The sequence below is a fragment of the Rhinoderma darwinii genome, chromosome 1 (assembly GCF_050947455.1).
Source record: "Rhinoderma darwinii isolate aRhiDar2 chromosome 1, aRhiDar2.hap1, whole genome shotgun sequence".
Taxonomy (NCBI): Eukaryota; Metazoa; Chordata; class Amphibia; order Anura; family Rhinodermatidae; genus Rhinoderma; species Rhinoderma darwinii.
The window spans coordinates 517487856-517513899 of NC_134687.1; the positions used below are offsets into that span (position 1 = coordinate 517487856).

At 42.8% G+C, this 26044-nt stretch overlaps 1 protein-coding gene across 8 annotated transcripts in view; it reads right to left on the reverse strand.

Annotated features, from left to right (window-relative positions):
* Nucleotides 1–956: 956 nt before the first annotated feature.
* Nucleotides 957–26044, reverse strand: part of YTHDC2 (YTH N6-methyladenosine RNA binding protein C2) — a 170047-nt gene continuing 144959 nt past the window's right edge. For all 8 annotated transcript variants that reach the window (XM_075836597.1, XM_075836578.1, XM_075836587.1 and 5 more), the window contains 3 exons: nucleotides 19311–19493; nucleotides 16581–16691; nucleotides 957–3496 (listed from right to left, as the gene is read on the reverse strand). In XM_075836597.1, coding sequence (XP_075692712.1) covers nucleotides 16611–16691; nucleotides 19311–19493 — 264 coding nt within the window. In that variant the 3' untranslated portion in view covers nucleotides 957–3496; nucleotides 16581–16610. The remainder of the gene's footprint in view (nucleotides 3497–16580; nucleotides 16692–19310; nucleotides 19494–26044) is intronic.

Sequence of the window (26044 nt, forward strand, 5' to 3'; positions counted from 1 at the left end):
AAAAATGCTTTGTCCTAAAGACTCAAAATAGGCCGACCCTATTGCTTCTATTCATCCCTTTGATTTATTCTATTGTGATGACAACCTAATAGTTCCTGTATGTTACAGCAGGCACCTGCTCCTGGTGGCACAGGCCATCTTCTGTATACACGCCATCCCTATGCAGTAAATTGACGCCACTGTGTGGGATGTTATTTGTATAAATGTGCTCTACAGGAATGGGTTGACAGAAGCAATCTTGATAGTGGTAAGTGTACCAAAACATTAATGAAAAAATATGCATGTTTCCCAGAGCAACTAAAGTCAATTTTTTTCCCCAGTGTAGCTTTAAAAATAAAAGCTAACCAATTACTGCTTTAAAGGCTATGTAAACCTTACAATGGCATGTGATTGGTGCAACTTTATAAATACTTATTAAAAATAATTTTTACTTTTTGAGATACAGCTGATTTATATCCTGTATACAGAACAACTGTATTGTTCGCTAAATCCTTCTCCCGTCAGGTCCGTGGGACTGACGGGTTCAGTGAAAGCGGGTCCTGCGTGTCTCTGACAAGCAGGATCCACCTATTATCCATCACATCTAAGTTCATAACTTAGATGTGATAGATTACAGTTGGATCCTGTGTGCCAGAGACAGGCAGAACCCACTGACACTGAACCCGTCAGGTCTGCGGGACTGACGGATTCAGGTCATAGCGAAAGATACAGCTACTCTGTATACAGGATATAAAGCAGCTGTATCTTAAAAAGCAAAAATAATGTTTAATAAAAACTATTTATAAAGTTGCACCAATCACACGGACTGATTTTTATTTAAAAAAAAATGCCATTCAAAGGTTTACATAGCCTTTAAACAGATCCGCTTTTAACAGTTTTGCTAAATGACTCCCAATGCAAAGTAACAAATAAATGAAACTATAAATAGAAGAAAATGTTGAAATAAGATAACAAACTTTGAAAATCAAACTTTATTTCAGGTATAAACAAGTGCAGCTGATGTCCAAATATTATACACTTCACATTTGTGGACATTGCAAAAAGAGTGATACTGTACTTCCCTTTAATAACCGATCTTCTAAACATACATTCACATGTAAACCGCTTTAGTGGATCTTTAAAGTATTTAACCAAATATTTAACTTGCTGGAAAATGTAATCATTAAGACCATTTTTAGATTTTCTGTAGTTATAGAAATAAAATGTCTGGAGTAGCATAAATGGAAGTATGCTAATTTTCTGTGAAAGCACTAACCGTAAAATCTATACACTACAACTGTAGATAAAATACTAGGAAACTGCTTTTAAATCAATTTATTAACCTACTAATGACCGAAAATTCTCAGTTTCAGAAACAGAACAGTAGTATCGAACAGACTTCTAAGCCAGTGGTTTTCAAAGCTCCCTCTGACTACAGAACTTGGGAGATTTTATTCTACGTTCAAACTGAGCGTAATTGCTGCAGATTTTCCATCCAGATATGTGGGCGCAAAATCCGCAGAGTATTACAATAGCAGCAAACAAACAAAATTGACCTGCATATCTCAATTTATGCTGTGGAATGGTTTGCGGATTTTCCCGAATGAGTTCAATGGGGAAGTAAAAAATCTGCAACAAATAGCAAATTTTGCTATGGAAAAGCAGCAAAGTCACATGCTGCAAATTCGCAGGTAGGGGAAAATTTTCACTTTAAAGTAGTTTATACACTCACCATCCCTGGTCTCCTGTAGTGAGGCCTCACTGCTCCCAATGCTGTTTTCTGTGCTGCAAGCCTTCTGGGATGACAAATTGTCCCATGTGACCGCTGCAACTAATCACAGGCTGCAGCGGTCACATGGGACAAACCGTCATCTCAGGGGGCGGCCAGCAGCACAAAGACTAACTGGCAGAGCAGAGTTGAGTCGCTATGGGAAACCTGGGAGGAAAATATAGACTTGTTTTTTCCCCTTTGCCGTTAGTCCGCAGAGGCAAATACAGATGGAAATCTGTAACAAATCAACCAAATTCGGCTGAGTTTTCCATAGCCAATCCGACCAGCGTGAACATATCCTTACAGGAGTCTGCAGTTAGAATTCCATTGGCAAACTACACACTGCCACAAAATGCGACTAAGAGTGCGCAGATGGAGGGGCAGCATAGTACTTTTGAAAAAGCTCTAAAGAGGAGTAGTCTGGTTCTTACATTTATAGGGCATTGGCAAACACAACTGGGAGAAGTAGAAACCATATGTGCAGTGCACATTTTACATTCCTGATGGGACAAAACCTTACATTGTATAGTGCCTTCGTCTTCTAAAACCCCAAAACAGGTGTATTTCTAAACAATTAAACATTAAAACAATGAAGTTCTATCTTTCTTTTACTCCATAACCCCTTCATATGTGGCCACTAGAATATTCATATAAGATTCTTTTTAATACATGCTACAACATAGCACTGTTACAACAATAACATTCCCACTGACAAGTTCCATTGCGTTGCTTATATATGCTCATCCATATGGATGCATCTCATGTGAATAGATAAGACATAAGTTGGTGAGCAGCACGTACTCCCCATGACAGCAGTGGTCCAGATATCAATGCTCATGGACCACAGTAAAATTAGCTGTTGTAGAGCATTTAGTTCTCTTAATTTGTTCACATTGATATTTTCCTGAAGAACCCCCTAAATGGTGCTGACTGAGTACCTAAGAATGGGTAGAATTGCAGTTTGCCAGGGTTAGGCTGTGACCCACTGTTTATAGTGCCAGCATTCTGCACAGTAGTATGTAGGTACAGTGTTCCCTATACCTGAATAATTTTCACAATGGATTTGCCCTGATGAATTTATTTCTAAATGTAGCACGAACAAATTCTGAGATAATGATCTCCTGAACTACCTTTTGAAACAAGAATTTCCCCCATGACATCTACAACTTGGAAGGTATACCCTGTACAGCAGTGTTGAAAATACATGCATAGACTATGGCTCTATTTACCATATAATATTTGTTTTCAATACTGAATCCCTTTATGGTAAACTACCTAGTAAAGGATTGATATGTATAGTGTAATGAAATATTTTTTTGACATTTTAAATCAATTTGAAAATATTTAAAAAACTTTCAAGGCTAAATAAAACTAGACTTCCTTTTACTGCTGTAATTTTATCTTCCATAACGTACAATCTCAAAAAGTCATTAAACATTGAACATTTACAACGGTGCAATTTGTATAAAGAAACTTTGTATACAGTGTATTCTGGTTAGAAAGCCTCAATAATCTTACCACTGTTGAACAACATCTCCGTTATGCCTCACCAGCTACAATTAGAAATCCAAGGACTGTCCATCCAGGGCTAGTGCATTTTTGAATTAAGCCTTCTTAACAGGTCGGCTTTTTATAAACAAGTTGCTTGTAAACATTTACGTGAATTTAACGGAAACCACAGAGAGATGATCTTATCTAAAAATAGTGTCATTCCAAATATTTACAGCCATTTCAGTGTATCAAAACCTGTTCAAAAGAGGAAAAGAAAATGTGTTACTTAAGCAATGCACATAAGAAAAGCTTTTGTTTCTATAATGTTCTACAGCTTCCACATCTATAAGATTTACAGATCAGAATACACTAGAAGCCCAAGACCTATAGTGCATCTTTCTGTATTTTCGGTAGACTTTCATTGTATTTGTGCTGTCAGATCTTACTGTACTTCAGCATCTTTTTTTTTGGATAGCAAGTCTTATTATCAATGTTCTCCTCATGTCGATCACATCGCTCCTTTATGCTTTCTCAGACAGAATATTATCAGTGCTATTATACTCTTATTAAAAAAAGAAAAATCTCAGAAATATCCCACTTTACCATGGCAGCCCTGCCCAGTCACCTCTCAAGCATGCAACATGTTGGCTCCCACAACCCCGACCTTATGCTATCTGTGCCAGTGATTTATGCCAGGTTATATTTTCTACCCTAAACTAAACTGTACTTGAGAACTTTCTACAAACTTTAGTCAGATAAAGCCAATTGAAGTTTTGCATGTAAAATGAAAAAAAAAAAAATATATAAAAATTAATAGTGCAAAGTAATCAAACACTTAAGCTGTTTTATAGGTACCAATAGAAAAAGATAGAGCAGCTTTCTGCGAAGTTTTTATGTTTACAAAGCTATATTGATCTGTTAAACATGCACATATCTTAAAAAAAATAGATATAATAACAATAATGTGTGTGTGAATACATTATGGTATCAATTTTGTGTCCATTTCATACTTGTAAATCTACAGAGCTGGCCAAGAACAGCCAATTTACACTTATGTAAATACAACTGACTTGCAAGTGTATTAATTCATATTTCAATTATATGTAAAACAAATATCCATAGAGGGGTTAAAGACTCCACACTCCCCGCTCATCTCTATCTATTGATTTCACACACCTATAAATGTCATGGGACACAGAAGGAGATCATTACTGTGAAACAGACTGGAGGAAAATCTGTTCACTTTCCCATGAGAATGCTGTTCCTGTCATTTCAGCTGTCAATGGATGCTATAATTCAGGAATAAAGTCTTTTCAAGACTATCTGGATAAAGGATCGTGTTGATGATTGATATGTCAATACTAATAACAAGACTCTTGTTCCTGTTCTAATTACTTGATGAGCGCCTGTTAACACTGTGCCAATAGTGTACTTCCAGATCCTGGGTAGAGGGGCTGCGTATTCTTGCCTTTTATTTATCTTAAAACTGTGGCTCTCAAACCAGTTTTCAGAAATCATAAATCTGGGATTCATTCCCTTCTGCCAAAAATGAAATTAGAGGCCTGTAGGGACTATTAGTCTAACTTTCATGTAAAGTGGCAGTGGCCTTGGAGGCATTCTACTACATAGAATATGTTATTATTGGAATTGCACCATTTAGAAGCAGGAGCAATAAGTGGTGCAATACAGGCACTGGTTTAAGTATAGCCGAATAGTTTAGTCTTGATGCCCCTCACACCATCAGGACAGCCTCTGTGTGCAGTCCATTCATAAAATATAATTATAGACTCCATCTTCATGCTGGGGAAAGTTACTGTAGGGAAGAGGCAAAAAAATGTACATTCCCTGCAGCCCTGAATGGTTATTATCAAATATGTCCTAACAAAAGTCGAAATAATGACACAATGTCAAGAGTGCCTGTAAACATTCCCGCACTCTTTGAATTCAGTCTCATGTGCATTTCTACACATGAAACTGTATTCGCTTCGGGCGATGCTGGAAGCGGAGTACTGGAGTGAAAATAAAAAGAGGTTCTCAGGACTGAGATGACAGCATGGGGTTGCTGGGTCAAATTACGTCAGCCAGGCTCCTGGGACACCTTGAGCCAGTAAGCAGAAGCTGTGCACCAAGCTGAGGTGTACTGATGCCGCACAGCAGCCCCTCGCTCAGATGGAAAAACCATCCCTCCACATAGAACCTGGAACCCCCTCAGCCCTCATGGTCCCTGCCAGACTACTGACTATCTCATATCCATCTCTAGATCTATGGACTCATTCACATTTTAGCATAGATATTAAAGCCATAATTCTCGACTCAACCACAGGTCTAACGACTCAAATTAACAGCAGTCCAGGCCTGAACGTGGGTCTAATACCTAGGATTCTGTTAGTTTGGATCACATTAGACCTGTGATCGGGTATGGACTTGCAGCTGCAATACGGATGCTAAAATGCGTCCGGGTTATGCCCATCAGAATGAGGTGGAATGACTCGGGAACTCCAGTATAGAATGGAATATTAGAATTTAGGTTAGGAATTTTAAAACAATATCGTGTGCGCTGTCCTTTTGTGGATAATATGTTGCATATGTAGGATTAAAAAAATACTATATATTCAATCTGATATACACAATCTGATAAACTCTCCCGTTGAAAGATAGCCAATTTTAGTTTTCCATTGTCGCATTCCAAGAGCCATAACTTTTTTAATTTTTTCTGTCAACAGACCTGTGTGAGGGCTTGTTTTTTGCGGAACGGGTTGAAGATTTTAGTGGTACAATTTAATGTAACAAATAATATAATTAGAAACGGTTTAAAAATTATTGTGTGGGGTGGAATTGAAAAGAAACCCAATTCTACCAAGGTTTTTGGAGTTTCATTTTTACGGCGCTCACTGTGCGGAAAAATTACATGTTAACTTTATTCTGCGAGTCAATACAATTCCGACAATACCACTTTACGTTAGTTTTTTTAAAATCTTTTAGTATTTTTTACGAAGTAAAAACACGGTTAAAAAAAGATATATATTTTTTTTTTGCATATTCTGAAAGTATAAAACTTGCATTTTGAATCCATGGAGGGCTTGTTTTTTGCGGGACGAGCTGTAGTTTTTATTGGCGATATCAATTATGTTTACTTTTTTTTTTTGCTTACATACATTTTTGCATAATTGAAAAAAGGCATTTTTTTACATTGTTATTTTTTTTATAATTAAAATTGTAATAAACCCTTTGTAGCGTCCATGGCCACGGGCCGTCGTGTTTGCTCACCTCCCGACGCCTGCAGCCATGGATCCGTGAGCGCTGGTCCCCATCTCCTTCCTAGGAGACGCCAGCGCTCACTTCCGCTCCATTCTGCTGTGTCCACGCACATCAGGAAATCATCAACAACGACCCATGATTTTCTGTCCTAAAAGAAGGCCCCAGCCCTTCTGATCCTTGCCTGAGCGTTGTTAGTTATCCCAAGTCTGTCTTGCAAATGGTCCCTTAGTGTTTCCCGTTCCAGTTGTTACCCGTTACCTGTATCCCGTGCTGTTCTTGTTCCTGTGCCTATTAGTGTCGGAGCCGTGTCACGTCTTGTGTCATCTGCCACGTCCAGAAGAATTCGCCACGTCTGGCGAACCTGCGGCTTCTGTGCCATGCGCCACGTCCGGTGTCATCTGCCACGACCTGTGTCATCTGCCACATCCGGAGGAATCCGCCACGTTTGGTGTTACCTGCTGCACCCATCTCCATCTGTACCAGAGCTGCGACCACTGTCTGGACTAACCAGGTACCCTTGTGCGGGACATTGTATTGCTGGGGATCCCTGCTGTTTGGCCAGCTGCCTCCCCGCTACAGCGGTACGGCCTAGTGGGTCCACAAACCGTCACCACACTCATTCCTGCTGTTCCTCCTGCTACACTTCTTGTCTGTACCAGTACCAATGCCCTGTGCTTCCTGCCGCTACCTCCATGCTATGACGGAGATCCGAGGTCCTGCAGGTGATTTTTGAATCAGTGCCAGATCCACTTCAAACTACATGCCAGGTCCTTCTCTTCGGATGACGTCAGGATCGCCTTTATCATCTCTTTCCTTACTGGCAAAGCCCTGGCATGGGCTAATCCTATGTGGGAACATCAGGGACCAGAGATCAGTGACTTGCAGTGCTTCTTACGGACCTTCTGCTTGATCTTTGAGGAACCTGGGAGAGTTTCTTTGGCTGCTGCATCCCTGCTGACCCTACACCAGGGAGACCTCTCCGTGGGCGAGTATGCCATTCAGTTCCGTATCCTGGCTGCGGAGTTGACCTGGAACAACGAGGCTTTGGTGGCCACATTCTGGCAGGGGCTGTCTTCAGGGATTAAAGACGAGCTGGCTGCTCGCGATCTGCCATCTACCCTGGCGATCTTATCCTACTCGCCTCCCGGATTGACATGAGGATCTGGGAGCGTTCCCAAGAGGTTCTCCGGGAGAAAGAACTTCCTAGGCTGGATTCTACTTTCCAGCAATCCTCCTCAGTCGTCCAACCAAAGGATCTTGTGCAGAGTAACCAGGCCAAGTTGTCTATCCAGGAGAGACAGCGCAGACGCACTTCTGGACTTTGTTTGCATTGCGGCCTCGGAGGTCAAATTGTGCGTCTGTGTCCCCAGAGACCCCATTGGTTGGAGAGACAACCCTAGGTGGAATGGTACCTAATAGAGCATTCTGCTCCAAGTTGACTATTCCTGTGACCCTAGTATCCGGCGAGAGGACGCATCAGGTTTCTGCATATCTTGACTCTGGGTCTGCGGCAAACTTCATTCAAAAGGACGTGTGGTTTTGTTCAGACAGCACTAGTTTTCTCAGGTGCTCGAAATAGGGTTCCAACCCAATTGTAGATAGGCAGAGTACATCAAGGTACAACGTATCCCAAGAGGACTACGTGTACCCATCAAGCCTACCATCTTTAACCCCTTCCCGACACTTCACGTATCCATACGCCAAAGTCAGGTAGGGGAAGAATGGAGCGGGCTCACGCAGTGAGCTCGCTCCATACGATGCTGGTGTAGGATGTATGTTACAGCCGACACTTCAGAGTAACGAGCGGCATCGCGCTCGAGCGCGATCTCGCTAGTTTAACTCGTTAAATGCTGCGGTCAATACCGACCACAGCATTTAAATCGTCAGAAAGAGGGGGGCGACCACCTCTAACAGCTTATCGCGCCCCCCGCAACGCAATCGCGCGGGGGGGGGGGCGATGGTTGCTATGGCTGCCTGGGGGCTTAATGAACGCCCCCAGGTACGCCATCTTAGTACACCTATTAAGCCTTGCCTCCGGCAGGGCTTATAAGTGCCTGTCAGGATCACGATATACTGCAATACATTAGTATTGCAGTATATCGTGCAAGCGATCTAACGATCGCTGGTTGAAGTCGCCTAGGGGGACTAATAAAAAAAATGAAAATTAGTTAAAGTTTTTTTTTGTGTAAAAAAAAAAAGTAAAAGTTCAAAAACCCCCCTTTTCCCATTTTCGCCCTAGAGCATAGTAAAATAATAAATAAACATAATTGGTATCGCCGCATCCGTAAAAGTCTGAACTATTACAATATATCATTATTTAACCCGCACGGTGAACGGCGTAAAAAAAAAAAAATGTAAAAGCCAGAATGGCTATTTTTTGATCACCTAATCTCCCACAAAAAAATGAAATAAAAAGTGATCAAACCGTCGCATGTACACCAAAATGGTATTATTAAAAACTACAGCTTATCCCGCAAAAAAAAAGCCCTCATACCACTTAATCGACGGAAAAATAAAAAACGTATGGCTCTCGGAATTTGGCGACGCAAACTAAATTTTCTTTTTTACACTTAGGTTTTTACGTGTAAAAGTAGTAAAATATAGAAAAAACGATATATATTTGGCATCGCCGTAATCGTATTGACACACAGAATAAAGTTAATATGTTGTTTTAATTGCACAGTGAAGTTTTTTTTTTCATTTTCTACCCCACAAATATTTTCTTTCCCGTTTCCTAGTACATTATACGGCAAAATAAATGGTGCTACGAAAAACTACAACTCGTCCCGCAAAAAACCCCTCATAGTACTATATAGATGGAAAAATAAAGACGTTATGGCTTCTGGAATGTGGGGAGGAAAAAACGAAAATAAAAATCTGAAAAAGGGCTGCGGCAGGAAGGGGTTAAGGACGATCAAGATTATTGCACACAATTCGAGCACATACTGAACAAGTGCTCCTTTGACCTTATGACACTGACGGTGTCATACATACAACGAAATATCACGTAGCTCAACAGCAAGATTGCAGCCTCTGAACAGCAATTGAGATCCACTCTATCCACCTCAGTCTACACAGAATTTGATAATAAATTGAAATCTAACCTCAGCACGCATCGGAGCGAAGTTGAGGCTCTAAAAAGGAGAAAGTTTCAAAGAGACCAAGAAGACTACCAGAATAATAGAGTCTACAGATGGCAAGAAGGGTTCACGGCATCACAACAACATCGCAGAGGACCCTACCAGTCATCGGGATCATCACAGTCCGGATCAGGCGGAGAAGGGTCAGATTACCATTAGCCTGGCTATCAAAATCAAGGCAGACAACATTTTTTTAGACCAACGCAGAGGCAGACGCTCAAAAAGAGGACAAGGAGAGGTGGGATTAGCAGACACAAATCGATCAATGGCAACGAGGTCACAGGTATGACTCACACCTCACAAATCACTGGTAGTGAACATCTCCTCGAAATCCCTAGGCCCAGCAGAACTTCTCCTGCTTCAAAAAGGTCTATCCTTCTGCCCCACTTACAGATATGATCTATTCCAGTTGGATATGGATCTGAACCGCTTCTTCAGAACTCTACGCCTACGGGTCTTTTTCTCCGACAAGAGGGAAACCCGAAGACTGGAGGACCCCACGATTACGACAGTGACCCCTATGGTCACCTCCAAAGAACTAGGGTTGAGGAACAGGAGTTTGTTCACTCCCCCTAAGAACTCACCCCCACTTGAGACATTTGTTGGACTGGTCCACAGAGACGTGGAGGCCTTCTGCCATGATTTTGGCCTAGGCCTTTTTAAATGCAAGATCAATCTAAGCAACATTGATAGGCAGGCCCTACTCTACCTTACAGGCGATAAAGATCTGATAATTAAACCAGCAGACAAGGGTGGCACCATAGTAGTCATGGATAGAGTCACCTACATGGAGGAAGCCAACAGACAACTTCTAGACAGGACAGTCTATAAACCCATTAGTCACGACCCCACAAGTAAAATCATGACTAAAGTCATTAATATACTAAACAAGCACATGGCTAAGGGTACCATAGACCAAGAAACAGTCTCAATAGACACCAATAGACACCCTTCAACCTTGGCGTCGGACGAGAGAAGACACATCGGCTCCAGGAGACCGAGAGAGTACAGTTGAATCTGCAGCAGCATCACAGTGTGAAGGTAAGCATAGTAAACTCCCTAGAGACCAGCATATTACCTTCTCGGACGGCTGGAGCTCATGTATCTTCTCTGTCCGATGCCAAGGTTGAAGGACCTGTGGGTGACGTCACGCTGAGTGTCTGCAGTGAAAGAAGCTGGGTGGGAACGATGAGAAGTGCATGACGCTGATTTGTCAGCGTCATACACTTCTATTCACAACGCCCAGTTGGTAAAAACACAACACACGCCCAGTTGGTAAAAACACAATACACGCCCAGTTGGTAAAACTAGAAAACACGCCCAGTTGTCCATTGAAAAGCTCATTTTGCATAAATATAAAATTGCTCATAACTTGGGCAAAAATGATCGTTTTACAAAAAAAAAATACTTTGATGTATGTATTTATCGTTTTATCATGCATGTATCCGACCTTAGAGTTCATCCCTGTTCCATCCTGTCTACATTTGGCGTTTCTCGTATGTTTCACATGAGTGTATCTTGCAGTCCTTTCATTTAAGACATTGACGTATTCCCTTAACTGCCTCCTAGATAACTACTTCCCACGGACACCCACATCCACCCTCATGGTGCATATAGAATTGGTACATCGACACCCCTGGCCCATTGATACTATCAAGACCCACCTGTAGACCCTGAAAGACCACATTGAAATGGAGCAGATCAATTCAATATTATATACCTACATATATTTGCAGCTACACATACATAACACATTATGACCTATATTTCATTTGGTGCGCTTACGGTCCTAGGATGCTTGACACCGTTCCTTCCTTTATTACCCAACATTGTACCTGTTTCTTTGTATATATCTTCTTCAATGCAGTCTATGTATTACACATCCTGTATTTTTATATGGAATCTGTATAATATCCTATAATTACCTATATATGTTTCCCCTGGAGACGTCTTTGGCTGTTGCTTCGGTGAATGGACTGCTTCTGCCAGATCCTATCATTTCTAAAACCAAGCCGTTGAAGCTCCAGGTTGGAGTCCTTCATTCTGAACTGATTTCTTGCCTTGTTTTGCCCAAGGCCATCAATCCTGTTCTGCTGGGCCTGCCTTGGCTTCGACTACATGCCCAGGTCCTGGACTGGAATACTGTAGAGGTTCTCCAATGGGGTCCAAGTGCCTTGGTCGTTGTCTGTTGCAGATCCATCCTGTGAAATCTCCTCTGCCTCAGTCATTGGCGGGACTGCCCCCCCAGTTTGCGGATGTTTTCAGCAAAAGGGAGGCTGAGACGCTGTCTCCACATCGGACTTATGACTGCCCCATTGAACTGGTTCCTAATGCCTCTCTCCCCCGTGGCAGAGTATATCCTCTCTCCTTGCCAGAGTCTCTATCCATGTCAGCCTATATCAAGGAGAATTTGGAGAGGGGTTTCATACAAAACTCTTCCTCGTTAAAAAGAAGGACGGATCCCTTCAACCCTGCATTGACTACCGTGGTCTCAAACAGATCACGGTCAAGAACAAATACCCGTTGCCACTCATATCCGAGCGGTTTGGTCACATACGAGGAGCTAAAAAAAATTCTAAGCTAAACCTGTGGGGGGCTTATAGCCTAGTCCGGATTCGCCGGGGTGACGAGTGGAAGACGGCATTTAACACCCGGGACGGGCACTACGAATACCTAGTGATGCCCTTCGGACTGTGTAACGCTCCCGCAGTGTTTCAGGAGTTTGTTAATGATATCTTCCGAGATCTCCTCTATGTCTGTGTTGTTGTTTATCTCGATGATATTTTGATTTTCTCCCCAGATTCGACGACTCATCAGAGGCATGTCCGTCAAGTTCTACTACGATTAAGGGAGAATCGTTTATACGCCAAACTGGAGAAGTGCGTCTTTGAGAGGAGTTCTCTGCCCTTCCTGGGCTACATCATCTCGGATCAAGGTCTCAAGATGGACCCTGAGAAAGTGAGAGCTGTCCTGGAGTGGCCACATCCTCAAGGCCTAAGGGCCATAGAGTGGAACGCCAAGGTGTGGACTCCAGAGGCAGAGTCCGCATTTATTAGCCTCAAGAGAGCCTTCTCTTCAGCTTCGATCCTCCAACATCCTGACGTATCTCGGCAGTTCTCACTGGAGGTGGACGCTTCCTCTGTTGGTGCTGGCGCACTTCTGTTCCAGAGGAGCTCCAAAGGAAAGGTAGTAGTATGTGGCTACTAGACTTTTTTCTTCTGCTGAGTGCAATTACTCTATTGGAGATCGGGAGCTACTGGCCATCAAATTGGCTCTGGAGGAGTGGAGACATCTTCTAGAGGGCGCAGCTCACCCCATCTTGGTCTACACCGACCACAAGAACCTTACCTACCTTCAGTCTGCTCAACGACTGAATCCCCGTCAAGCCAGGTGGTCGCTGTTCTTCACCCGTTTCCAGTTTGTGCTCCACTACCGTCCCGCGGACAAGAATGTGAGGGCCGATGCCTTGTCCAGATCATTTGAGACGGAAGACACGGTGGAGTCCCTTCAGACTATCATAGACCCATCCCGCCTGGTCACTGCTAATACTCTGCAGGTTAGAGACATCACTCCGGGGAGTGTTTGTTCGGTTGGCAGACAGGAGAAGAATTCTCCGCTGGGGGGGCAGTTCTAAACTAGCTGGGCACACTGGTGTCCGTAAAACCCGAGACCTGATTGCTCGTCACTTCCGGTGGCCCACGCGACCTAAAGATGTTCTGGACTTTGTCTCTTTTTGCACGGTGTGTGCTTCTAACAAAGTTCCTCACTCCAAGCCTGCCGGCCTGCTTCAACCTCTGCCTGTACCCAAAACCCCCTGGCAGCACATTGCAATGGACTTTGTCACAGACCTTCCCCCCTCAGCAGGATGCAACACTGTCTAGATGGTGTTGCACCGGTTCTCTAAGATGGCACATTTTATCCCGCTGACCGGCCTACCTTCGGCTCCTCGACTGGCGAGTCTCTTCATTCAGCACATCTTTCGCTTGCATGGCTTGCCTCTTCACATTGTGTCTAACCCGGGGGTTCAGTTTACGTCAAAGTTCTGGAGAGCCCTCTGTAAACTCCTGGATGTGAGATTGGACTTTTCCTCAGCTTATCACCCCCAGTCCAATGGGCAAGTAGAGAGGATCATCCAGATCTTGGAGAATTATCTCCGCCACTTCATCTCTTCACAGCATGATAACTGGGTACAGCTTCTTCCATGGGCCGAGTTCTCATACAACAACCACACAAGTGAGTCCACCACTTCCACTCCATTTCACATTGTGTACAGTCAACATCCTAGGGTCCCTCTTCCAGTGTCGACCACTTCTCAGGTACCCGCTGCTGACTCTGCATATGGGGACTTTCTGCAAATCTGGCAACAGACCCGATCCCCTAATTTGATGGCAGTCGATCGCATGAAGCGAAAAGCAGATACAAGGAGAAGAGAGCCGCCTCAGTATCTTCCGGGTACCAAAGTCTGGCTGTCCTCTCGGAACATTCATTTGAAGGTGCCCTCATACAAGTTTGCTCCCAGGTTCCTTGGTCCTTTCGAGATTCTGCAACAGATAAACCCTGTTTCCTATAAGCTACGGCTGCCTCCTACCCTCAGAATCCCCAACTCCTTTCATGTGTCCCTCCTGAAACCCGTGGTCCTGAACCGCTACAGCAAGACTTCTAGTTCCACAGTTGCTCCCATCGGTTCTTCTGATATATTCGAGGTGAGGGAGATCCTGGACTGTAAAAGGGTAGGAGGAAGGACTTTCTATTTGCTGTACTGGAGAGGGTTTGGTCCTGAGAGGTCCTGGGAGCCAGAAGAGAACCTCAGTGCTCCTGCTCTTATTAAAAAGTTCCTCTCTCGCTCTAGCCCCAAGAAGAGGGGGCGTAAGAGGGGGGATACTGTAGCGTCCATGGCCACGGGCCGTCAGGTTTGCACACCTCCCGACGCCCGCAACCATGGATCCGTGAGCGCTGATCCCCATCTCCTTCCTAGGAGACGCCAGCGCTCTCTTCCGCCCCATTCTGCTGTGTCCCGTAGGGTGCGCACATCAGGAAATCATCAACGGCCCATGATTTCCTGGTCTATAAGAAGGCACCAGCCCTTCTGATCCTTGCCTGAGCGTTGTTAGTTATCCCAAGTCTGTCTTGCAAATGGTCCCTTAGTGTTTCCCGTTCCAGTTGTTACCCGTGCCCTGTTACCTGTTCCTGTATCCCGTGCTGTTCTTGCTTCTGTGCCTATTCGTGTCAGAGCCGTGTCACGTAATGTGCCATCTGCCACGTCCGGAGGAATTCACCAGGTCTGGCGCAACCTGCGGCTTCTGTGCCATCCGCCACGTCCTTTGTCATCTGCCATGTCCGGAGGAATTCGCCACGTCTGGCGCAACCTACGGCACCTGTGTCATCCGCCATGTTTGCCGTTACCTGCTGCATCCATCTCCATCTGTACCAGAGCTGCGGCCACGGTCTGGACTATCCAGGTACCCTTGTGCGGGACATTGTATTGCTGGGGTTCCCTGTTGTTTGGCCAGCTGCCTCCCCGCTACAGCGGTATGGCCTAGTGGGTCCACAAACCCGCTACGTGACACCCTTCAGAACGGAGCCTGTTTTGGCCTTGAGGACGAAGCAGTTTTTTTTTTTTAATCTGACAAGTGTTACTTTATGTGGTAATAACTTGGGAATGCTTTTATGTATCCAAGTGATTCTGAGACTGTTTTCTCATGACATATTGTACTTTATGTTAGTAAAAAAAATTTAGTCGATAAATTCAATATTTATTTGGGAAAAACACCAAAATTTTGCATTTTTCAAAATAGAAATGTATCTGCTTGTAAAACAGATAGTAATACCACACAAAATAGTTACTATTTCATATATCCCATATGTCTACTTTATGTTTGCATTGTTTTTTGAACATTCTTTTATTTCTCTAGGACGTTACAAGGCTTAGAACTTTAGCAACAATTTCTCATATTTTCAAGAAAATTTCAAAAGGCTATTTTTTAGGGACCAGTTCAGTTCTGAAGTAGCTTTGAGAGCCTTATATATTAGAAAATCCCCATAAATCACCCTATTTTGAAAACTGCAACCCTCAAAGTATCCAAAAAAGCATTAAGAAAGTGTTTTAACTCTTTAGGCATTTGTCAGGAAATTAAGCAATGTAGAGGTGAAATTTACAAATGTAACTTTTTTTGACAAAATTAAATTGTAATACAGTTTTTTTTTCTGTAACACAGAAGGTTTTAACCGAAAATTGCAACTCAATATTTATTGCCCAGATTCTGCAGTTTTTAGGAATATCCCACATGTGGCACTAGTGTGCTAATGGACTGAAACACCGGCCTCCGAAGCAAAGGAGCACCTAGAGCATTTTGGGGCCTCCTTGTTTTTAGAATATATTTTAGGCACCATGTCAGGTTTGAAGAGGCCTTGTGGTGCCAAAGCAGTAAATTAAAATAAAAAACTTATTACCTATTTTAACACTTTTATAAAACATTTTTATTACCTTTTTATTTGTCCCACTTGGGGACTTGAAGACTTGCAGCTCTGATCGCTGCTAGAATACCTACGTAGTGTAATGTATTCTGTCATTGTGACGTGGCTAGTCCGCATAGGTTTCCGTACATGGCAGCCCAGAGGCCATTGTCTGGCCTCCTGTTGCCATGGCAACCATCGGTGGCCCCCGTGATTTCATGTGGGGACTGCCGACCTGCTATAAACTCCTTAAATGCGGCGATCGCAATCAACCGCCGCATCTAACGGGTTAATTGTCTAAATCAGCAGCAAACGGGCCGCTGATCGGCAACAGGGAATGCAAAGCAGACACCCTGCAGTTAACCGCGCATTAAAGCTGACCCAGAAGCATTCATGGATAAACGGTTATGTGGTTGACAATAAAAAAAAACCTAGAAGCCACCTGTCTTTGGTGGTCAACAGTGGGCACACTTTGTTGAGATACTCACTGAAATGAAATGGCACATGGGATTGTGCCATCAGTGAGACACACTTTTATCTCCATGCAGAACTCTGTCCCATAGCAGCAACAACTGTTTCCCAACCAGAGGCTCCAGTTCCTAGAAATAGTCACATATGTAAAACAATTATAAATAAAAATAAACTTGCAGAAGACCTGTAGAATGAAACTACTGTCCACATCAAATATGCCCATATGACAGAGTGACTAAAAAGACTGCAAAATAAGTTATTTGTGATGAAAATAGCAGAAAAGGAGTAGAAAGAAAACTATTTGTATAATTGTACAAACAGAACAACCAGTTGTAAAGAAGATCCAATGAAAGTCTATAACAACCTTTTTGCCAGTTTCACGAACAGGACAATAAAAGTAAATCCACCATTACTACATTATAAAGCTGTATTCACAGGCTCAGGATTTGCCTATGGAATCCACACCTAAATCCTAATCAAATCCTGAACATGTGAACATAGCCTATCAATTAGGCCTCATGCACACGGCTGTAGCCGTGTGTATGGTCCGTGATTACATTATAGCTTTGTAGCATTACCCATTACTATTCATGTAAATAAATCTATGTGATAAAAAAAAAAAAGATCTAATACTTTCTAGTATACTTTGCGTGTTTACTTCTCACCATAGAAAATTGAACTTATTTATTAAGAGATTGCCGTTTATGCAGTTTGATAAAATATTAATACAGATTGGTCAAAGGTGAACATACAGTGAAGGAAATAAGTATTTGATCCCTTGCTGATTTTGTAAGTTTGCCCACTGTCAAAGACATGAACAGTCTAGAATTTTTAGTCTAGGTTAATTTTACCAGTGAGAGATAGATTATATTTAAAAAAAAAAGGAAAATCACATAGTCAAAATTATATATATTTATTTGCATTGTGCACAGAGAAATAAGTATTTGATCCCCTACCAACCATTAAGAGTTCAGTCTCCTCCAGACCAGTTACACGCTCCAAATCAACTTGGTGCCTGCATTAAAGACAGCTGTCTTACATGGTCACCTGTATAAAAGACTCCTGTCCACAGACTCAATTAATCAGTCTGACTCTAACCTCTACAACATGGGCAAGACCAAAGAGCTTTCTAAGGATGTCAGGGACAAGATCATAGACCTGCACAAGGCTGGAATGGGCTACAAAACCATAAGTAAGACGCTGAGTGAAAAGGAGACAACTGTTGGTGCAATAGTAAGAAAATGGAAGACATACAAACTGTCAATCGACATCGATCTGGGGCTCCATGCAAAATCTCACCTCGTGGGGTATCCTTGATCCTGAGGAAGGTGAGAGCTCAGCCGAAAACTACACGGGGGAACTTGTTAATGATCTCAAGGCAGCTGGGACCACAGTCACCAAGAAAAGTAAACATTGGAAACACATTACGCCGTAATGGATTAAAATCCTGCAGTGCCCACAAGGTCCCCCTGCTCAAGAAGGCACATGTACAGGCCCGTCTGAAGTTTGCTAATGAACATCTGGATGATTCTGAGAGTGATTGGGAGAAGGTGCTGTGGTCAAATGAGACTAAAATTGAGCTCTTTGGCATTAACTCAACTCGCCGTGTTTGGAGGAAGAGAAATGCTGCCTATGACCCAAAGAACCCCAAGAAATGGCTCGTGGCTGGGTCTTCCAGCACGACAATGACCCGAAACATACAGCCAAGGCAACAAAGGAGTGGCTCAAAAAGAAGCACTAAGGTCATGGAGTTGCCTAGCCAGTCTCCAGACCTTAATCCCATCGAAAATTTAATGGAGGGAGCTGAAGATCCGAGTTGCCAACGACAGCCTCGAAATCTTAATGATTTACAGATGATCTGCAAAGAGGAGTGGGCCAAAATTCCATCTAACATGTGTGAAAACCTCATCAACTACTAAAAATGTCTGACTGCTGTGCTTGCCAACAAGGGTTTTGCCACCAAGTATTAAGTCTTGTTTGCCAAAGGGATCTTATACTTATTTCTCTGTGCACAATGCAAATAAATATATATCATTTTGACAATGTGATTTTCAGTTTATTTTTTAATATAATCTATCTCTCACTGGTAAAATTAACCTAGCCTAAAAATTCTAGACTGTTCATGTCTTTGACAGTGGGCAAACTTACAAAATCAGCAAGGGATCAAATACTTATTTCCTTCACTGTATGTATCTCTGCTGAGACCAGATGCCTACGTATGCTAGGCAGACCTGAATATTTTGTAGGCAGTTTAAATGCCAGGTTATTTCATACAGTGCTCTAAGTATGTATCTGGCCCATTGTGTCAGAAAGCCACTATTTACACTGCCTGGAATGTCTAGAAACGCTCAGGTTATAAATGTGGTTTACCACACATGTTGGTACATAGGATGGTTCAAAGCACCACAGAATGATACAAAAATAACGAATAATAAATGTGAAACATCGGTTAATGCTTGCTTTTGTTATAACAACTAGAAATACTTGTCACAGCCACAAGTTGTAACAAAAAAAAATTGTACAGTAAAAAAAAAAAAAAAACAACTTTCAAGAGAACTACCCCCATGTACTGGTAAGTCATGTCTAGAAAGAGACTAAGCCACTGCTGTCTGGGAGGTCTAGAAAACGAAAAAGTGCCATAAGCTGCAAAGTACAGTAAACTGTAGCGCTAACAGCATGAACGGGTATTTACAACTGTTATATGTGAAAAGATCTCCTCAAAATCTCTTCATTTTTGTAAACAGTACCTGTCCATCACGACTGATTTGGACCTTCTTGTTGTAATTCCACGGGTTCAGTAAATGGTGCGCTCGCAGAAAAGGAAGGCTCTCCTTCCGTATCCATTCCACCTTAAACACCCCCCCAAGACTGGGGGATCCCCAATCTTGACTTTTCTCCTGCCCAATCTCTGAACACATTCTGGCAAAGCCCTACAAGAAAAAAAAATTACCATTACGCAGTCTACTCCAGTTAATAACAATGTTTATCCTGTTTTCTTCCAATAGATATTAAATACACTATTCCCATTATGGATATCAATTAGTGAGAGCTTGCTAGGTAGCGGTCAAATAAGTCCGCTCCCAAGCAATCCAGTGAAGGTGACCACACTGGATCTGAACTATCTTGTACAGATTCCGTTCTGTCATCGTCATATAGCATAAGTGCTAGTAACGCTAACACCATAATAATTTCCACTCCTGCGCACAATGCCTGAGTGGAGAGTATAAAGTTGTTCAAAGTTGCAAAATATTGAGGTTTTTTTTTTTTACATTTTTTTTTAAAAACCTCGATATGTCATGCTTTGAGTAAACCATTCATACCTTGTATAATTTTTTAAGTCTTTTCATTAAGAGAAGCCTAAAAAAAATGATTCAACCTGAAGCTCACACCTGCGTTTGTTTTTCAGTGTTTTCTGCTCCATCAGAGGAGCAGAACAACGAAAATACAGGAAGCGCCATTTCCGTTGTATGATGGACACCACCGGCGCCTGACAGAACCTATTGTCTGTGGTTTTACCAGACAGAACAGCGCAGCATGCTGCGCGATTGTTTCCTGTATTTTCGACCGGATCTGCAACGGAGGCCCCTGAGGGCCTCCAACGCAGATGTGAACAGGCCCTTAGACATTTTTTCTGAAGACTAAATACAAGTTATTGTTTTAATTATTTATCATAACTGAGGTTGTCCATGCCCCTGATTAGTTTTAAATTTTCTTAATTCAAGATTCACATAAAGCAAAAAAACAAAAAACAAAAACAAAAAACATGACTCCGATTCTCCCGGACATACATTTTTCAATTAATGCGCTATACTGCACTAACTTCTCGATCGCCCTTTCTTTGAGATTATCTGATGCGATCTCCTAGCCATCTTTTCTCCTAGCACAGCAACCATTGCATACTGAAGAATGTGCAGGCAACAGCAAAGTCCGCACAGTTTACCAAAAATCCTACACCACTTCCTATGCCCATTTCTGACCCACTATTTAACTCTCTAAACCAGGGGTCTCAAGCACGTGGCCCGCGGGCTGCATGCGGCCCCTGAGGCTGTCATCTGCGGCCCGAGGGACACGGAGGCGCAAGTATCGGCTCTGCTCCGAGACACTGGAATTCCCTGACATCGCTAACCACATATGAACAGCGATGTCTGGGGCTTCCACAGAGCCGGAGTTACGGGCAGAGCGCTAGTACAGGCTCTGCTCCGGGACTCTGTGGAATTCCCTGACATCGCTGTCAACATATGGACAGTGTGTCAGGGTCTTCCACAGAGCGGAGTCCCGTGCAGAGCGCTAGTATCGGCTCTGCTCCGGTACTGTGTGGAATTCCCCGACATCGCTGCCCATATATGGACAGTGTGTCAGGGTCTTCCCCAGAGCGGAGTCCCGGGCAGAGCGCTAGTATCGGCTCTGCTCCGGGACTCTGTGGAATTCCCTGACATCGCTGTCCATGTTTGGACACACGATGTCTGGGGCTTCCCCAGAGCCGGAGTCCCGTGCAGAGCGCTAGTATAGGCTCTGCCCTGGGACTCTGGGGAAGCCTCTGACATCGCTGTCAATACATAGACAATGATGTCAGGGGCTTCCCCAGAGCAGGAGTCCCAGTGATGTCAGGAGCACAGCTGGAGTCCCAGGAAGAGCCTACTAGCTCTCTGCCCGGGACTCCAGCTCTGGGGTTGCCCCTGACATCTCTGTCCATATATGGACAGTGATGTCAGGAGCAGAGCTGGAATCCCAGGAACTGCGGCAGCATCTACAGAGGGCACTGCGGCAGCATCTACAGAGGGCACTGCGGCAGCATCTACAGAGGGCACTGCGGCAGCATCTACAGAGGGCACTGCGGCAGCATCTACAGAGGGCACTGCGGCAGCATCTACAGAGGGCACTGCGGCAGCATCTACAGAGGGCACTGCGGCAGCATCTACAGAGGGCACTGTGGCAGCATCTACAGAGGGCACTGTGGCAGCATCTACAGAGGGCACTGTGGCAGCATCTACAGAGGGCACTGTGGCAGCATCTACAGAGGGCACTGTGGCAGCATCTACAGAGGGCAATGTGGCAGCATCTACAGAGGGCACTGTGTCACTATCCACCGAGGGCACTGTGGCACTATCTGAAAAGGGGCTGCCCAATCTTGACATGTGTGCTAACTGAGCCGCCGGACTGCATTTAGCGACACTTAAACTGGAAAGCTGGATTGTTGAAATAAGCACGTGGAGAAATATCTAAAATTTTAAACCTAGCAGTATTATTATAGTAATGTTGTATTATTATTATTATAGTAATATAGTGTTATTGCAGTTCAAATAACTAATTGATTAACAATAATTTTGTATTGTATCAAATTTGAAAGTAATGCGGCCCGTCAACTTCCCATTTTTTCTATATGCGGCCCAGTTACCCGGCTGAGTTTGAGACCCCTGCTCTAAACGTTGTAGAACATGATACAAATTGAACTTCTGTAAAAAATAAAATAATCTTAGCCCCTTAAGGACGCAGCCTAGTTTTGGCCTTAAGGCTCAGAGCCCATTTTTCAAATCTGACATATTTCAATTTATGTGGTAATAACGTCGGAATGCTTAAACCTATCCAAGCAATTCTGAGATTGTTTTCTCATGACACATTGGTCTTCATGTTTGTGGTAAAATTTGGTCGATATATTCAGTGTTTATTGGTGGAAAATTGCAAAATTTAGAGAAAATTTTGAAAAAATAGCATTTTTCAGAATTTAAATGCATCTGCTTGTAAAACAGACGGTTATACCACCCAAAATAGTTACTAGTTCACATTTCCCATATGTCTACTTTAGATTGGCATCATTTTTTGAACATTCTTTTATTTTTCTTGGACGTTACAAGGCTTAGAACATAAACAGCAATTTCTCATATTTTAAAGAAAATGTCAAAAGCCTGTTTTTTAAGGTACCTCTTCAGTTCTGAAGTGGCTTTGAGGGGCCTATGTATTAGAAACCCTGATAAAACACCCCATTTTAAAAACTAGACCCATCAAAGTATTCAAAACAGCATTTAGAAAGTTTTTTAACCCTTCAGGCATTTCACAGGAATTAAAGCAAAGTGGAGGTGAAATTTGTAAATTTCATTTTTCTTGCTGAATTTCAATTTTATTCCATTTTTTTTCTGTAACACAGAAGATTTTACCAGAGAAACACTACTAAATATGTATTGTCCAGATTCTGCAGTTTTTAGAAATGTCCCACATGTGGCTCTACTGCGCTCGTGGACTAAAAAACAAGCCCTAGAAGCAAAGAAGCACCTAGTGCATTTTGAGGCATCTTTTTTATTAGAATATATTTTAGGCAGCAAGCCAGGTTTGAAGAGGTGTTGAGGTGCCAAAACAGTAGGAATCCCCCAATAGTGACCCCATTTTGGAAACTACACCCCTCAAGGAATTCATTTATGGTTGTTGTTACCATTTTGACTGCACAGTTTTTTCACAGCACCTATTTGAATTGGGCTGTGAAATGAAAAAAATGAAATTTTTTCCAATAAAATGTCATTTGTGATCAAAATTTCTTATTTTCACAGGGAACAAAATACCCAATTTTGTTGCCCAATTTGTCCTTAGTGCGGCAATACCCCATTTGTGGTGATAAACTGCTGTTTGGGCCCATGGGAGGGCTCAGAAGGAAAGGAGCGCTATGTGTTAGTTGGAGTCCAGATTGCTGGATTGGTTATCGGGTGCCATGTCGCATTTGCAGAGCTCCAGAGGTATCAAAGCAATGAAAACCCACCAGAAGTGACCCCATTTTGGAAACTACACCCCTCAAGGAATTCATTTATGGGTAATGTGACCATTTAGACCCCATAGTTTCTTCACAGAACTTATTTGAATTGGGCTGGGAATTAAAAAATATATATTTTTTCCAATAATATGTCGTTTTAGCTCAAAAATTCTTATTTTCACAAGAAATAAAATACTCCATTTTGTTGTCCAATTTGTCCTGAGTGCGGCAATACCCCTTTTGTGGTGATAAACTGCCGTTTGGGCCCATGGGAGGGCTCAGAAGGAAAGGACCACCATTTGGCCTACTGGGGATTTTCTGGTGCAAAGTCATGTATGCAGAAGCCCCTGAGGTACCAGTACAGTTGAAACCCGCAAGAAGTGACCCCATTTTAAAAACTACACCCTTAAGGCATTCATCTAGAGGTGTAGTGAGCATTTTGACCAGAGACATACACCCCATAAACTGTAATGTGGGTTCTCCTGGGTACGGCAATACCCTACACGTGGCTGTTATCATACTTTCATACAGAGCTCTGGTTTTTCGGGACACGTGTCACATTGATATATTGTGTCCTCCCTTATCCCCCTCTTATAGCAGACTTTGCACCTCTTTTGACTTTTTCCCTTCTTGCCAGTTTGGGGAACTTCTCCTGGAAAATGTTGCCCTGGTACGATGCGTTTGGCCTCGCTTCCAGAAGTACTGGGTGCTCCCCCCCTCTTGGTCCCTAAAGATTAGGTTCTTGATAATCACCTCTTGAAATTCCAGGAAAGTTCCCGTCTGGCCGGTACATCGACGTAGCACGTACACATTGTACAAAGCCATCGGTATGATGTGCCCAGCCAGCTTCTTATACCACACCGCATGGCTCTGTAGGGCTTCAGGACTTGATCTAACAAGTCCACCCCTCCCATGTACCTATTCTAGTCCGGGATGCAGTCTAGTTTGGGGGTCTCTGTACATGGGTACTGGTGTGACATCTCTCTTGTCCTTGTACTTGACACACAATATGTTGCTGCTAGAATGTGCCCTGCTTTCACCCCTTCTTGTTTGCCCAAGCAGAGTCTTAGGGAGGCCTCTCAGATTTCTTCTAGCAGTGCCGCAGGACTGGAAGCGAGGCAGTTGAAGAGTGGGACGCTGGTATAAAAATTATCCAGGTAGAGGTGGTAACCCTGGTCCAGCAGTGGGTGCACCAAATCCCACACAATTTTTGCATTAACTCCCAGTAAGGGTGGGCATTCTGGGGGCTGAATACTGCTGTCCTTCCCTTCATATACACTCACACAGCTTATACATCTTCACACCATACCTTGCCCTCTTACCCGGCAGGTACTCGCGGAATTGAACCCTCCCTTTAAAATTTACCAAGGACTCATCAATAGAAATGCACTTCTCGGGGGTGTATGCTTCGGAAAACCGGGCACTGAAACGGTCTAATAGGGGTCTCCGTTTATACAAACGGTCAAAACTGGGGTAATCTCGGGGTGGGCACGGGTCATTATCAGTATAATGTAAGAAGCGAAGTATTGCCTCATTTATTAATTTTTTTAGGTTACAGTTCAGTTCTGAAGTTGCTTTGAGGGGCCCATATATTAGAAACCCCTATCAAACACCCCATTTTAGAAACTAGACCCCTCAAAGTATTCACAACAGCATTTAGAAAGTTTATGAACCCTTTAGGTGTTTCACAGAAATTTAGAGCAAAGTAGAGGTGAAATTTAAATTTATTTTTTTGTCAGAAAATCCTCTTTATACCATTTTTTTTAATAACACAAAAGGTTTTATCAGAGAAACGCAACTCAATACTTATTGCCCAGATTCTGCAGTTTTGAGAAATATCCCATGTGTGGCCCTAGTGCGGTAATGGACTGAAACACCGGCTGCAGAAGCAAAGGAGCACCTAGTGGATTTTGAGGCCTCTTTTTATTCGGCACCATGTCCGGTTTGAAGAGGTCTTGTGGTGCCAAAACAGTGGAACCCCCCCTAAAAGTGACCCCATTTTGGAAACTAGACCCCTTGAGGAATTCATTATAGTTTTTAATGGGGTGCATGCGGATTTTTGATCAGTTTTTATTCTATTTTTAGGTGGCATGGTGACTAAAAAACAGTAATTCTACTATTGTTTTTTTATTCAATTTTTTTTACAGCGTTCACCGTGCGCTATAAATGACATATTCACTTTATTCTGCGTGGCGATACGATTACGGCGATACCCTATGTTTATAGTTTTTTGATGTCTTATGGCGTTTGCACAATAAAATATGTTTTGTAAAAAATCATTCACTTTTTGTGTTACCTTATTCTAAGAGCCAGAACTTTTTTATTTTTCCATCGATAAAGCCGTGCGAGGACTTATTTTTTGCGTAACGAACTGTAGTTTCGATCAGTACCATTTTTAGGTACATGCGACTTTTTGATCTCTTTTTATTCCATTTTTTGGGAGGTGAAGTGACCAAACAATTGTGATTGTGGTATGGTTTATTATTATTTTCTTTTACGGCGTTCACCGTGCGGGATAAATAACGAAATAATTTTGTAGTTCAGGCCGTTACGGACACGGCGATTATTTTTATTAATAAAAAAGGCCTGAAGGTAAAAAGGGGGATTTTTACTTTTAAAACTTTTATTTTCTTATTTTTACACATCTTTTTTTTTTACTTTATTACTTTGTCCCACTAGGGGACTTGAGGGCAGGAGGCCCTGATCGTTATTCTAATACACTGCACTACATGCGTAGTGCAGTGT